This window comes from Microplitis mediator, chromosome 6, assembly GCF_029852145.1.
Source record: "Microplitis mediator isolate UGA2020A chromosome 6, iyMicMedi2.1, whole genome shotgun sequence".
NCBI classification, from domain to species: domain Eukaryota; kingdom Metazoa; phylum Arthropoda; class Insecta; order Hymenoptera; family Braconidae; genus Microplitis; species Microplitis mediator.
The window spans coordinates 21,668,067-21,684,651 of record NC_079974.1 but is presented as its reverse complement, the minus strand read 5'-3'; the positions used below and the strand labels follow the sequence as shown (position 1 = coordinate 21,684,651).

Below are 16,585 nucleotides of genomic sequence, written 5' to 3'. Positions count from 1 at the left end.
CGATGAGCACGAATGACGAAGGATGTAGGACGAGGAATGGAAGATGGAGATGTGGGATTAATGTAGAGGTAAAGAGGTTGGCCAGCTGGAGATGGACTGAGCAAAAGCCAATCTCGGAATCGTGATGTAAATTGGGAGTAGAATGCCTGGCGAGCTGCCAGAATACAGGGATGGGGCGGACGCGGTCCTTTCAGTATCTAAACCCCAAGACCAGACTCTCTGCAACTCCACTTGGTTTCTATAGTGCCTATTACCTGGGTATTATTCAGTCAAGTCACTGGATTGCTGCCAGGAATTTCTAATGTCTGGTATTTACTTACTATCGTTTGGCTGTTGCCACTTATACTGTTGACTAAATATCTGCTTTCATTTTTTTATTGGTTACATGAACTCACAACTCGGTTATCAATTGAGCGGATTATAATTCGCGGTGGGCTGAGTATTTTGAATTGAGTAGAGCTATTTTACTAATTTCACAGTGGTACTGAATTTTTTTTTCTGGTTTATAATTCGGCGCATTGATGAAAAATTAATTGGAGCCGAAGAATGTATGGATGTTATTGATGGAAAATGAAATGTCAGAGAAACATTTAATAGAAGAGTATATTATTCGCTTCCTATTTTTTTTTTGACTATACTTTAATAAAAATGTACTTGGTTTATTTAATATTTTTTATTCAACTGTTGTGTTGTTTTTTTTCATTTGAGAAGAGATGTTTGTTTGTCAAGCAGCCTGGTCAGTTTTATACAGCAGAAAATATAAATCAATGGGATGATAATTATTGAAATGGTTTTTTTTGTTTTGGAAAATAATATTGATTAATTGTTAATATATATAATCTATATATAAAATATAATTCGCATCGAAATATTAGTTTAACTTGAAACAGATTCTATTGCAGTGGTTTTGGAATTTCATTATTTAACGTAATATTCGAGTGAGTTATTATTGAGAACAATATTTATAATTAAAATTAATTTTCACGTGGGTTAAAGTGAATCTCTTTGCCGCATGACAAATGTTTGTTAGCATTAATTTATATCTTCTAACTACGACTATTACGTCATCGTCCTACACTCGCAGAGACACGTACACTTATTTTCAAATGTACATATTCATTTGCTAATTACTTCTTTTACTAACTCAATATTTGATCTTACTCAATTCCAAATGTTTATATTTATCCAACTCCCCACACCGGAAACAAAATAAAGTACACGCATTAATAATTTACTTTTAAAATTAAACTCAAAATTTTCACATTTCAAATTATTTGCCACCATCCGTCAGTTCATTCTCCCAATACCTCAAAACCTGAAGCGTGTAACAAAAAAATCAAACCCAACCCATTAAAACCAAAAGTCAGTTGACCCTAAATTTACTTATCATTGATAAATCGGTATTTCAATGCAGCCTCCTTGAAGGTTCCTTTTTTTATGCGTGAAAATTTTCCACGTCATGGAATCGTTATAAGAGTGATTGTAGTTTATAGTCTTCTATAGTGTACATAAAAATATTTAAGCCTACATATGGACATTTCTAGCTCCTGAAATGTATGAACCTAGAAAAACATCAGTTGATCGCTCGAATTCCTTAGGCTACTTTTTATAGCGATACAAAAAGACCTACAGAGAAATTGCGGTACAGAGAATTCCTACAGCTCACTGACCAGTCCAGTGACTTTAGAAATATTTATGTTAAAGCGGTTTTTTTTCCAGCGGCTGACTCCATGTTCAAAATATATATAGAAGTATGTGATGTAAATATATTCATAATTCATAGAGGAAAAAATTTAGTACCTTAAGCGATTCTAAGTCGGTTTACAGTTACTTAGGTATTCAATGATGGAAAAGATGTTTCCAACCAAATATCAAAGTTCTCTATTTTTTTTTTTTTATTTCATCCACATTTGCAATATTTATTCAATAAAAACTTCAAACGACTAAAATTTTTCCTATCAAAAATGGTTTTTTTTTTTAATATGTTAGATAAATATTATTTTCCATAAGGGATTTTACTATTCACTGTCAATATTTTGAAATTAAAAAATACTAGTACTCTACTCTGGGAGAAATTTCCATTAGTCAGTTAATGCAAGCGATTTATAAAAATCTCCAGCAAGTAAAACAAAAAAATCTTATCCAAAGCATTACAACCGACAGAATAAAAGTCACTGAAATTCCCATATATATATAATATTAAACCCGGTATATTTTACCCTCGCATGTTTCTATTCATCAAGCATACCCTCAATTTATGTGTTCTGCGTGAAAAATAGGTAATAAAACCCCGCAATACCTGCTCCACATCAGACAAAGAAATAGCTGTAATATTTTTTTCCTTCCTGATTTACAAAAATATTTGTTCCGGATATTCGATACACAACTCGAGAGCGAATCAATTCCTCCCTATCTCTATATCGCTATCGCTACACATAAAGATTATAAATAATCTCGTCTAATAAATCACTGGAGATGAGGAAGAGAAAATTGGATAGAGTAGAGAAAATCAGTATTACCAAATAATCGGATTCGTCAGTATCAATATCAGTATAATAAATACATATATATGTAGGGGAGAGCAGGACACGACGGCCCCTTCACGCTGATAATTATTTTTTGTGGCTTTGAAGCAGGTACAGGTTCTTTTGATCTATTCCTGATAAATTCATCATAATTTAAGAAAAAAATCTGTCTATCGGTTGACCCTGCGGGCCAGCCCCAAAACTTCCCGCTGTTTTCGAGCTCAAAGAGCTAATGTAAACAAAGAAATTGAGTGTGAATGTAGCAGACATGAGACAATTCATGATTTTTAAATAAATAAATAAATTGATTAATTTAAAGAACGGAATTTAAAAAATGTACGTACTGATGTTCTAATTATTATCTATATACGCATTTTTGAGACATATTCTACTCAAATTTTATTCATTCCTTAAAAATTGTTTTTAATTGCTAATTATCCGTTACATACACATTCATGCAAAGAAACAGTGATTTTAGAAATTGGCTTTTCATAACGACTTCGTAAAGTGGTCCCAGTAAGAGAATACACCTCGGAAATTGCCCCCACCACCGAACATTTATGAACAGCGCATGCGCTCAGAAAAGTGGGAGAACATTTAACGCATAAAACATCCAGAGTGTATATTTTATTAATTATCAACGGATTCTCTTATTTATTTTTTTTTTACATGGACTTATTTTTGGTTTTTTTTTTTTCGTGTAAATGGTTTGTTGAAAAAAAAAATTTGAATATTCAAAGAACGTTAAGTAAATATTAAGTAATTATTAGATTAAATCAAGTGTCAATAATTGAATCTATTACTTGATAATTAAAATATAGATTGTAATATCGAAATGAATACAAGTGATAAAATTGGTATTGTTAAAATTAAATTTAATGAGGATTCAACAATTTTAGTTTTAGACTCCGAATATCATGAAACAAAAGGTATATGCACACTTAGGTGCGTTCCCAAATGTGATGTCAGAGCACCAGCGTTTTTAAATTTTTTGTCACAAATAAAACACTCATACGGTCTTTCTTCAGAATGAGAATTCATATGTTGTTTTAAATGATATGAATTTCCAAACGTTTTTTCACAAACATTGCACGTGATTGATGAAGTCATGTCAATATGGTTTTGTAACTGAATTTGCTGGTGAATAGTTTCATTACTTCCATCAGTTTTGTCATTATAATCTAAATTGACCAATCTCTCATCTATATTGTGAACTGAAAAATAATTATAATTATTACCAACACTGAGAAAAAATTTCTCTTTGGACAATTAAATTGGTTTTATTAAATTCTGTTAAACTAAAATTTATTTGGGACAACTAAAATTTATTACGTCAATATAATCTACACGGAAAAAAATTAACTTTAAAAATTAGTGTTTGAAATTATAACCCGGAACCCGGGTATCAATATGGGGAATTTTAACATTCCAAATAATAAATTTTATCATACGTGTCGTCAATTTTCTAAGTATCAGTTACGATTTTTAAAGTACAAATAGTAATTTTTCTTGCACAGACAATAAATTTTCATACTTATCCTGTAATTATTCACGTTTTTTCATCATAAATCAAAAAATTACTATTTAGAATGATAGTATTTACTGATCACTTTATCATTTTTTTACTTGTCGTTCTTAATTTATATAGTTCATTTTTTTCCGTGTATTTTATCATTTTTAACAAATGATTTAATAGACTCTATTTGGTTGACATTAATATTTCTCTCTCTAAGATAATAAAATCATTTGGTAAAGTTTAGAAAATATTTATTCAATGGACAACTAAACTATTTTGTAGTACCAACAAATCCAAATATTAAAGTAAAGTATTATTATATTAACTCTAATAAACATTACTTAGATACAAAAAAACATATTCATTTACAATAAATACATATATTTGTTTGAGGTTAATAAATATATATTTGAACCTAATGATTATTGATTTAAAAAGTTATGGTCTTAGGCAGCTGCAGCGGGAGTAGTTCGGTGCTCGCCACTAGATCGCGCCCACCATTTGTGGTGTCCCTGGTAAGATACTTATTTCAGAGTTTTTATATTCCGAGCTTGAAGCATTTATGGGACGAGTAATCTGTCGAAAATTTTTGATAGCAATATATGGGTATACTGCATTACACTATGACATTAATGTTTAGTATTAATATTTTTCCTGAACAATTTCTGTCACAGTACGAAAAAAGGTACTTGTGAAAGAAATAAATTATTTTTCTAAATATGCATTTATTGAACTGTTGAATAAATATTCTGTCATTTCAAAATAATATTTAATTATTATCAATAACTCATTCTCTATAATGATCACTCATACATTTCATTATGACTACTTTATAAACACTACCGGTAATCAATTTGTTTTTATTCTTTCTACTGAACGCGTAGCTATCTTTACTAAATATTTTATAGTTTCTAATAACTCGTTTTGTTGGTGGATTATAAAATATTTAGTTAAAACAACCAAATGTATGATTGGCAATGGGTAATCAAATCATTTTCTTGTCATAACTAAAATTTAGTTGTCAGGAGAAAATTTTTTTCTCAGTGTACAGCAAGCCATTCAGGTGAAATTCGTTCCGCAAATACCACAAAGGATCCAATCACGTGCAATGTTTGTGAAAAAAAGTTTAAAAACTCATCTCTTTTAAAACGACATATGACTACTCATTCTAAAGAAAGATCGCATAATTGTTATGTTTGTGACAAAAAATTTAATAGATCTGATCACCTGGCATCTCATATGGGAACGCACCTAAGTGTGCATACACGGAGAGAAAAATATCGCCAGAATGACTATCCAATGTATCCTCAAATGACGTATCGTCAGAATAACGATTCGTATACCTAATTTAGAAATACTTTCATATTAATTTAATAATCTATTGTATCGTTAAAATAAAGATACGTATTTGGGTTAGGTTAAGTATTCGTTTATTTAATTTAACAATACGACGAATAGCCTTTGTAACGATATGTAGTTTCGTTGATATAGATATCTGTATCGCCAGCGTGAGGATCCGTATAGCTAAATTGGCTATACGTATCATCGTTCTCGGTTGCCGGATGCCTAAATACAGAGTTTGCGCAATAGTCATGTCAGCGATTCATAAAATGCCTAAAATAAGGATACGGATCGTCATTTTGACGATCCACTGTGAGGATACTCTGTATAGCTGAATTGGCTATACGGCGTATCGTTAAGTAAGATGACTATACAGCGTATAGAATAGCGATACGTATACTTAATCTGGCAGTATTTTTCTCTCCGTGTACAGTAGGGTGGCTCATTTGAAACGACTATTTTTTTTTTTTTGGTCCATTGACGGAATATTGTTCTAGACATAAAAAAAAAATTTTCCACAAAATTTGAGCCCTTAATTTTAATTTTAAGAACTCGCTAATTGAATTTGAAATTTTCCCATTCATTTAGCATGTAAAGTGGAGGTTTTTTTTTTTAATTATCTATAGCTCTGCTGCATTCCACGTTTTTTTACTGTCCATAGGCAGAAGTTGTAGGCAAACCTTTATACTTCAAAAGTTCCTACAGTAAAATTTATGCGACAGGAACGGGGTCAGAGTTAAAAAATGTAAAAGTCGATTTTTATCGATTTTTGCGTATTTTTTGAGTTTTTCGTAGAAAATATTGTAGTTACCGAAAAAAAGTAAATAACAAAATTGTAGGAAATCAAATTTGCTACAAAAAAGGTCCTGTAAGCCAAGGCTGTAAAATCTGTTGTTTCTGAAATAAATTGAATTATACATATGAAAATTCAATATATCTTTGCAGTATATGGTTTGTTAAATTAATAATTTAATTTTCATTTATTAAATGTTTTTTTTGAACATCATATTACTTTTTTATGAAAATATAACTTAAAAAAAATTTATCTATATGGGGCATTCCACGCCAAATCGGATGGTTTCAAAAATTGATTTTTCCGATTTTCTTCGATTTTTGGTATTTTTTAGTACCCCTCAAAAGAGGCTTCCCGGTAAATTTTGAGATCTTTTTGATTAATGGTTCAAAAAATATCGAATTTTCAAAAAAACCGCTCTTTTTATGGTTTTTTGATCATAACTTTCGTAATAATGGTCGAAATTCAATGTTTTTTTATTCAAAATTTTCGTTTTGAGTTGGCCTTTACAGACAAAAATGCATAACAAATATACGAAATGTTTTTGATCGAGATTTTCGAATTTTAAGTTTTCAACCGTGTTCCAAAATTTCACATAATTATTCAAAAAAGCGACGAAGGTATATTCACTAAGGATTTCTTTAGTTCATAAAACAATCGTTAATGTAAAATTTTCGAAAGAACACGGAAATAATTAAAAACGTTTGTGATACAGTTTCGTCGCTTTTTCGAATAATTATATGAAATTTTGGAGCTCCTGTAATGATCTTAGCTGTATTGTATAGCAAATCTAATGTTTCTTTTGCTTCGAAATAGTTGCTTTTTAAAAAATAAAAGTATTTATTATAACAGCTTATAAATAGCATTAACTTTTACTTACTGCTTTTAAATTCCTACTCAGAACGAAAAAATATCGGAATGAATTTATAATATGCAAGAAAAACAAGTGTACAATGTCAAAAATCAGTACTGATGATAATTTATAGCAAAAAAAAAAAATTTTTTTTAATTTTGAAAAATCGAAAATTTTGAATAAAAAAACATTGAATTTCGACCATTATTACGAAAGTTATAATCAAAAAACCATAAAAAGAGCGGTTTTTTTTTTTAATTCGATATTTTTTGAACCATTAATCAAAAAGATCTCAAAATTTACCGGGAAGCCTTTTTTGAGGGGTACTAAAAAATATCAAAAATTGAAGAAATTCGGAAAAATCAATTTTTGAAACCGTCCGATTTGGCGTGGAATGCCCCATATAGATAAATTTTTTTGAAGTTATATTTTCATGAAAAAATAATATGATGTCCAAAAAAATCATTTAATAAATGAAAATTAAATTATTAATTTAACAAACCATATACTGCAAAGATATATTGAATTTTCATATGTATAATTCAATTTATTTCAGAAACAACAGATTTTACAGCCTTGGCTTACAGGACCTTTTTTGTAGCAAATTTGATTTCCTACAATTTTGTTATTTACCTTTTTTCGGTAACTACAATATTTCCTACGAAAAACTCAAAAAATACGCAAAAATCGATAAAAATCGACTTTTACATTTTTTAACTCTGACCCCGTTCCTGTCACATAAATTTTACTGTAGGAACTTTTGAAGTATAAAGATTCCCCTACAACTTCTGCCTATGGACAGTAAAAAAACGTGGAATGCAGCAGAGCTATAGATAATTAAAAAAAAAAACCTCCACTTTGCATGCTAAATGAATGGGAAAATTTCAAATTCAATTAGCGAGTTCTTAAAATTAAAATTAAGGGCTCAAATTTTGTGGAAAATTTTTTTTTTATGTCTAGAACAATATTCCGTCAATGGAGCAAAAAAAAAAAAATAGTCGTTTCAAATGAGCCACCCTAGTGTACAGCATGACCGTCAGGTAAAATTCGTTCCGCAAATACCACGAAGGATCCAATCACGTGCAATGTTTGTGAAAAAACGTTTAGAAACTCATCTCATTTAAAACGACGTATGACTTCTCATTCTACACTGAGAAAAAAATTTTCTCCTGACAACTAAATTTTAGTTATGACAAGAAAATGATTTGATTACCCATTGCCAATCATACATTTGGTTGTTTTAACTAAATATTTTATAATCCACCAACAAAACGAGTTATTAGAAACTATAAAATATTTAGTAAAGATAGCTACGCGTTCAGTAGAAAGAATAAAAACAAATTGATTACCGGTAGTGTTTATAAAGTAGTCATAATGAAATGTATGAGTGATCATTATAGAGAATGAGTTATTGATAATAATTAAATATTATTTTGAAATGACAGAATATTTATTCAACAGTCCAATAAATGCATATTTAGAAAAATAATTTATTTCTTTCACAAGTACTTTTTTTCGTACTGTGACAGAAATTGTTCAGGCAAAATATTAATATTAAACATTAATGTCATAGTGTAATGCAGTATACCCGTATATTGCTATCAAAAATTTTCGACAGATTACTCGTCCTATAAATGCTTCAAGCTCGGAATATAAAAACTCTGAAATAAGTATCTTACCAGGGACACCACAAATGGTGGGCGCGATCTAGTGGCGAGCACCGAACTACTCCCGCTGCAGCTGCCTAACACCATAACTTTTTAAATCAATAATCATTAGGTTCAAATATATATTTATTAACCTCAAACAAATATATGTATTTATTGTAAATGAATATATTTTTTTGTATCTAAGTAATGTTTATTAGAGTTAATATAATAATACTTTACTTTAATATTTGGATTTGTTGGTACTATAAAATAGTTTAGTTGTCCATTGAATAAATATTTTCTAAACTTTACCAAATGATTTTATTATCTTAGAGAGAGAAATATTAATGTCAACCAAATAGAGTCTATTAAATCATTTGTTAAAAATGATAAAATAGATTATATTGACGTAATAAAATTTAGTTGTCCCAAATAAATTTTAGTTTAACAGAATTTAATAAAACCAATTTAATTGTCCAAAGAGAAATTTTTTCTCAGTGTAAAGAAAGATCGCATAATTGTTATATTTGTCACCATAGATTTGAGACAGTTGATCTCCTGTTATCTCATTTGGAAATCCACGGGGTTCAACACAGCACGCCATTTAACTTAACCCTTGTGGAAATATTTCTCTGAAAAAACGATGAAAAAGTCTTATAAAAATATGAAAAAATATTACAAAAGAATTTTTTTGTCGAAAAAATAATGAATAAGTATGAAAAAGTCTGAAAAATTTTTAAACATTATAAAAAATACCTATTCGTTGCTAAAATTGGGCCACTTGTATAAAACTTTTTCAGAGAAATTAAAAATTTTGGATGGAGATGCGGAAATGTTAAGTAAAACTTTTTCAGAGTTTTTAAAAATTTTTAATAGAAAATAAAAAAAACTTATTAAAACTTTTTCATAATTTTTTGGGTAAAATTTTTAAGAATTTCATTTGAAAGAAAAATTGGTGTTAACATAATGGTTTATTTTAATGAAAATATTTTTATTTTTAGGAATATTAGGAAACATTTGATAATATTTTTTTATTTATCATTTTAATCGTAAAAAAATAATTATTATAATAATGACAAAACAATAATATTAATAATAATAATAATAGTAATAATAATTTTTAATAAATTATTCAATGTATATAAATATGTATTTCTTTTGATCGGTTAAAATTTTTGTTGTTTAATTAAGTGGCAAGCATCTAATGTCTTTTAGAATTTTTTTCTTATTTATTTGGTGATATTTCGTGAGTCCATTACTCATATCTTTAAACCATTAATTCATTTTTGATATAGAGAAAAATATTTATTTATAAATTTTATATTTTTTTATTTTTTCACATTGTAATTGAAAATTTTATGTTTTTGTTAATATTGTTGTCTACTTATATCTTTGACAATTTTTATAATTGAATTTTATTTATTACATTTCTATTAAAAATTTTTTATACCATATTTGTCCACAAAATTTTTATAAAAAATCAGATAAATAAAATTAATAATAAAAATTATCAACTATATTAATGAACAAAAGCCAAAAATTTTTAATTACAATTTCAAAGAATACAAAATTAAAAAAAAAATATTTTTCTCTGCATCAAAAGTAAATTTAAAGCCTGAGGATTTGAGTGATGGGTTCATGAAATATCACCAAATAAATAAGTAGAACTTTTTGAAAAAAATCGGATGTTTGCCAGTTAATCAAGCCAAAAAAAATGATATTAGTAATAGTAATAATAATGATAATACAAGTAATGTTAATAATGATGATAACGATAGTGATTAATTATTTCCGGCTTGCCTATTTTTAATTTTTTTTTCTGCTCCCGTAATGGCCCTACCAAAATATGTATTTACGTTTTTTAACTCGTAAAATATTTTTTGTTCATGAAAATTTTTTTCTTTAAGGTACTTTTTAAAATGTTGCGTAATTAATTCTTTTTTCCGAGGAGTTAGCTCAGATTTGTCAGGTTTTGTATTGGCTTGCATGCGTACGGTTTTTGTTGCTAAATTTTCATACCCCCAGACTGCATATGCCATTGTGGTTATAAATTTAGAGGGGTTGTTTGCATTTGTGGCATTTTCATATGCAGAACTGAAAATATACAAATCGTCACCTACATGGAACCTGCCATCAGGAAAAATTCTTACGGGGTTTACATTTTGTAACGGTACTGCCGGTGGGTAATTTAGGTAGTGAAGTTGTTGTTGTCGTTGTTGTTGTTGCTGCTGTTGTTGTGGTTGTTGTTGCGGCTGCTGCTGTTGATGATGTTGTTGTTGTTGTGGTTGTTGTTGTTGTGCTTGTTGTTGTTGCGGTGGTTGCTCTTGTTGCTGTTGTTGATTATGAGCTATTCCAATTTGTAGTTGTTGGTTTTGCATTTTTAATTTTTTAATTTGTGCCATGAGTAGCGTATTCTGTTTTAAAAGTGTATTTAAATTACAGCTTTGTCCATCAGGTTCGACTGCCTACAAAATATAGAAAAAAAGAGTGACTTACCACATAAAAAATATATTTTACGCTATATATCGCTATTAGCATCAACTTTACAGTATGTACATTTGACTGTGTATGTACATAGACAACAGAAAAAATTTTTTTTGTTTTAGATGAAATACATCGCAAAAGTTATTTTAATAAAACAAAAAAATCCTCATAAACTTTTATCTCTGTATATTAAAAATGGAGCTGGCCCAATTTCTCTTCCCCACTTAAAATACATTAAAAAGTTTTTTTTTTTCTATTTTGTAAATAACTATGTGAAAATTTATTGTTTTCTAATTTTTTAATTCTGAAATCTTCTAGGAAATTAAATTCTTTACGAAAAAAGATCGCTTGTATCATACGTTTAAAATTGATAGAAAAAAAATTATAGATGTTGAAACTTAGAGAAAAAATTCGAATTTTTGTGAAGTCGTTAATAGAGCTCCGTAACTTTTGTTTTATGAGCCCTATTAAAACGAAAATAATGAAAAAAAAAAAAAAAGAAATCCTGCTAGTTAATGAAGAAACAACAAAAACAATATTGTTTTCAATGTATTTAAAATGAGATGCAGAGAAATCTTCAGAAAACTAATGAAAAAAAAACGGAAAAAAAAATTACCCGACTGTCTTTAATAGTAACTGCTGGTGGAAATTTCCGTTGGGTTCCTGATGTTGATTCAATGGCCTACAATTATAGGTAAATTAATAAATTTATATTGACACCAATGTAAAAAATGAGCTTTCATTAATTGTTTTGCAATTTAAATTTATATATATATATATTTATATAGAGCGAGAGAGAGAGAGAAATTATTATGTTTAAAAATTACCTCATCTTCTCGTATAGCTGGTGTTTTTGGCTGTTGATTTTCTATTTCTAATACAGGCGTAATGACCTAAAATTATATATAAAAAAATTAATTTATATTATTTACACCATCATATACATTAAACATTAATTTGTAAAACCTGTAACTTTTTAACTGTGAGATAAAAAAATAACTAAATAACGTATTTTGATTGCAAAAAAAAAAAAATTATAAAAAAAAAGTCCTATGATATTTTGCGATCAGATAGTTGAATTTAAGCTTCTATAACTTTTGAATGACTATAATTTTTAAAAAATTACATTAGACCTTTTTTGTAGAGCATTTAACTCTCTACAAACATATATTATGGTCGTTTTAATTTATTGATCCGTGAACGAGTTATGGAATTTTGAAGCGAAAAAAAAAATTTTTTTCTTATGTTTTTTAAATAGGAAATTTTATTTAAGCGAGTGCGCGTTATTTAATTTAGTTGGTAGGCTTAACTTGGTACCCAATTTTTTTATTTGACACAGTCTAATATATATTTATATATATTATATATATATATATATATATATAGAGCGAGTGAAATTATTATTATGTTCAAGAATTACCAAGTATGAAAAAAAAAAAAAAATTACCACTTCTTCTCGAATAGCTGGTGTTTTTGGCCGTTGATTCTCCGTTTCTAATACAAGCGTAATTACCTAAAATTATATATAAATAAATAAATTTGAATTTACACCATCATATACATCAAACATTAATTTATCTTTTTAAGTTCAGAAATTTATAACACAGTGCTTTAAAAAAAAAAAAACAAAAAATGAAAACGAAACATTAAATGAGTTTGTGTCACAATTGAGGTTGCATAAATGAACTTATTTTATTCCTATTAGATTATATTCATCAAAAATAAACGTGACTATAAAATTGAAAAAGAAAAAGAAAAATTATTATTCATTTAAAAAATGTTCTATCGTTCAAACAAAATAATTTTTTAATTATGGTATAAAATAAAAATTACCACAAATAGTTCTGCTAAAAGGTTCAATTATTAATAATTTTTAAATTAACTATTGGCATTATTTAATCAATGCCATGATAATTGAAGTAATGTAATTTACACGTTGAACATTGTAATTTTTTGCGCGTTGAGCCTTGCCAAGTAACGTCCTATTTTTTTTTAAATATTTCGTCTGCTTTCATTTACTTCTCTGTAGTTTCAAATTTTTTTTTAACTCTTCAATTCTTATTTTCTAAAATTTGCTTACTTTTTAAAAAATTATACTATCATACTCGAGAAATTTCTATAATATTTTTTAAAAGTTAATGGATTTATAATTTTTTAAACATTATAAAAAGTTTTTGACACATTATATGTAAGGTGTCACAGCTATATAGACAGAAAAATTTCACAAAGCTTTATAGAATTGTATTCCATATTCTTTAAAACTAATGACATTAAAATATCGAAAAAATCATAATGAAAAATTTCAGACGTACCTCTTTCTCGGTTGACTCAAAATTTGGTGATGCAAGAGGTTCCATTGCTCCGTCGCTCATTGGAATATTGTTATCTTTTGATGCTCCTGATTCAATTTCATCGCCACTATTTGACAAGCTCAAATTCTCAGAAACCTTTGGTAATTACAAAATAAAAAAATTAAATATCACTATTAATCATAACAATAAAACTGTACTTATTAATTATAAATTTACCTTATTTTTTTCCTGACGTGTCATTTGATGAGCCATAATTATATCATTGACCATTTCTTGTTGGACATTGGCTTCCAATTGTCTCTTAAACTATTTATTATTAAATTTCGTTAGCATTTTTTAAGTCATTTATTGATCAACCAGAGATATTTTGAAATTTAAAATTACATTACCATTCTTTTTTTTCTCGCTAACATCGTCAATGAATCTTCTGGTTCCTCTTCACTCGTATCCATTGACGATGGATTCACTTTTGGTGTCCGAATACGGCTTCCATTATTCAAATTTTCCTTTACATCTAAAATTATTGTAATTAATAAGAACCTGTAATATCTTTTAAATGTGATAATATACAATTTGTTTAACATGCGAGTAAAGATTAACGCACATAATTAAAATTTTTTCTTTCAACGAGTTCATATTTGTTCAACTCTTTGTTTTAATGTATTTTAAAAGCCAAAATTTTCAAGAGAGAGAGAGAGAGAATTTTTTATTTTTGCATTTAAACTTAAATTATAAGCTTGTTATTTTTTTTTAAATTCTAAAGTCATAAATTCAAATTTATCATGATGTTAAGAACGTGTTCCTCTTATTTAAGATAAACAAAAAATTATTTATAATTTTTTGAAAGATTAATTTAGCAAATAACATAACAATGATTGAGAAAATAAAAAAATAATATTTATACATAAATATAAAATATCCATTTACCTTCTACTTTAAGGATTACACATTTCACTTTTTTTTTTTCCTCATGATGTAATAAATTTTATTTCTTGTTAAAAAACTATATTTTTCAAAACTCAAAATGTCCTTCGTTTCAACGATTATTTCATTATTTTTTTCCGATGGAATTAAAATCAAAGCATATGCCATTGTAGACTGATTTTAAATATTTTTCCACGATGCACTCTACACAACAGCTAGTTCTGTACTAAAAAGGGTACCGTATTTGTTTTTGGTCTAGATGTCACAAACAAATGCGCCATCTTAAATAAAATAAATACATATAGATATATACATATGTGTATGCTTTTGAACTTCTTTGTCTCAAAGAATGACGTCAATGTTTTTTGTGTCTAGACATCAGTCCATCGACATACTGTAGACTTTTAAAAAATATTTAATAATAAATTGCGAAGATACATATTAATTTAATTATAAAAATAATTTTTATTTCTATGACAAATATCCATTATATATTAATTATTTTTGGTAAATTCTTTGGGTTTTCACTGACATATCATTAGAATCCAATTTGCCGTTTCAAAATATATGCATATATATATATATATATATATATATATATATATATATATATATGTGCGCCACTGTCTCTGAAAGTTTTGTCCTGGATTTTTCCCGCCTAGCGTCTGTCTACTACTAAACTTTAGACTTTTACATATTCATTATACATATTCTTCAGTACATATTTTTCGCTTTTTTTTTTTTTTTGTTATTATTTGAATATTAAAAATGTGGATTTATTTATTCGACTTTTATCTAGTTTTTTTATAAATTAATTAAATACATTTAGAACTATTCGAACACTCATATATTTTATACAAACAAAGTAATTAATAATTTGTTTTAATCAACTACCAATTCAATAATCATGATTTTGAATCGTTTCTAAACATAAATTAGTGAATATTCGTTTGCATTTTTTAAGCCATCTCTTTTTTTTATAAGTAAAATTAAAATAAACATTTGCTGAGTGAATGGATTTTTATGGCGCTTTTAAATTTCAAAAAATATCTCAATAAAACTCACATCTTTCAATACTTCGTCGGCCATACCATTGAGAAGAAAATACAAGTTCGGTGAACATAGACGTCACACACACACACATACATACGTGCGCACACACATGTATATATATTTACGTGCCTCTGTATGCATTTGCCTGAGATACTTTGGTCCGAGATCTTAACGTAACTGCATCGTATCAAAAATAGTCGACCTTTTCAATACTTTTATCATCATCTCATAAGAAAGTTGGATAAATCATAAATATGCAAACGATTAAATTATGCTATTTTGTTAATGAGATTTTGAAGTTAAAAAAAAATATTGTTTTTGAGATATTTTTTGAAATTTAAAAGCGCCATAAAAATCCATTCACTCAGCAAATGTTTATTTTAATTTTACTTATAAAAAAAAGAGATGGCTTAAAAAATGCAAACGAATATTCACTAATTTATGTTTAGAAACGATTCAAAATCATGATTATTGAATTGGTAGTTGATTAAAACAAATTATTAATTACTTTGTTTGTATAAAATATATGAGTGTTCGAATAGTTCTAAATGTATTTAATTAATTTATAAAAAAACTAGATAAAAGTCGAATAAATAAATCCACATTTTTAATATTCAAATAATAACAAAAAAAAAAAAAAAGCGAAAAATATGTACTGAAGAATATGTATAATGAATATGTAAAAGTCTAAAGTTTAGTAGTAGACAGACGCTAGGCGGGAAAAATCCAGGACAAAACTTTCAGAGACAGTGGCGCACATATATATATATATATATATATATATATATATATATATATATGCATATATTTTGAAACGGCAAATTGGATTCTAATGATATGTCAGTGAAAACCCAAAGAATTTACCAAAAATAATTAATATATAATGGATATTTGTCATAGAAATAAAAATTATTTTTATAATTAAATTAATATGTATCTTCGCAATTTATTATTAAATATTTTTTAAAAGTCTACAGTATGTCGATGGACTGATGTCTAGACACAAAAAACATTGACGTCATTCTTTGAGACAAAGAAGTTCAAAAGCATACACATATGTATATATCTATATGTATTTATTTTATTTAAGATGGCGCATTTGTTTGTGACATCTAGACCAAAAACAAATACGGTA

At 27.4% G+C, this 16,585-nt stretch overlaps 2 protein-coding genes across 4 annotated transcripts in view; both read right to left on the bottom strand.

Annotated features, from left to right (window-relative positions):
- LOC130669312 (regulating synaptic membrane exocytosis protein 1) overlaps positions 1-16,585 on the bottom strand; it is a 126,300-nt gene that overhangs the window by 84,360 nt on the left and 25,355 nt on the right. The gene's annotated exons all lie outside the window — the stretch shown is intronic.
- LOC130669314 (alpha-protein kinase 1-like) lies at positions 9,835-14,595 on the bottom strand. Its single transcript, XM_057472118.1, has 8 exons — positions 14,401-14,595; positions 13,863-13,987; positions 13,690-13,779; positions 13,474-13,608; positions 12,609-12,674; positions 11,989-12,054; positions 11,778-11,843; positions 9,835-11,142 (listed from the first exon to the last, which is right to left on the bottom strand). Exons 2-8 carry the CDS (start codon positions 13,923-13,925, stop codon positions 10,459-10,461), a joined length of 1,170 nt encoding a protein of 389 aa, XP_057328101.1. The 5' UTR covers positions 13,926-13,987; positions 14,401-14,595; the 3' UTR covers positions 9,835-10,458.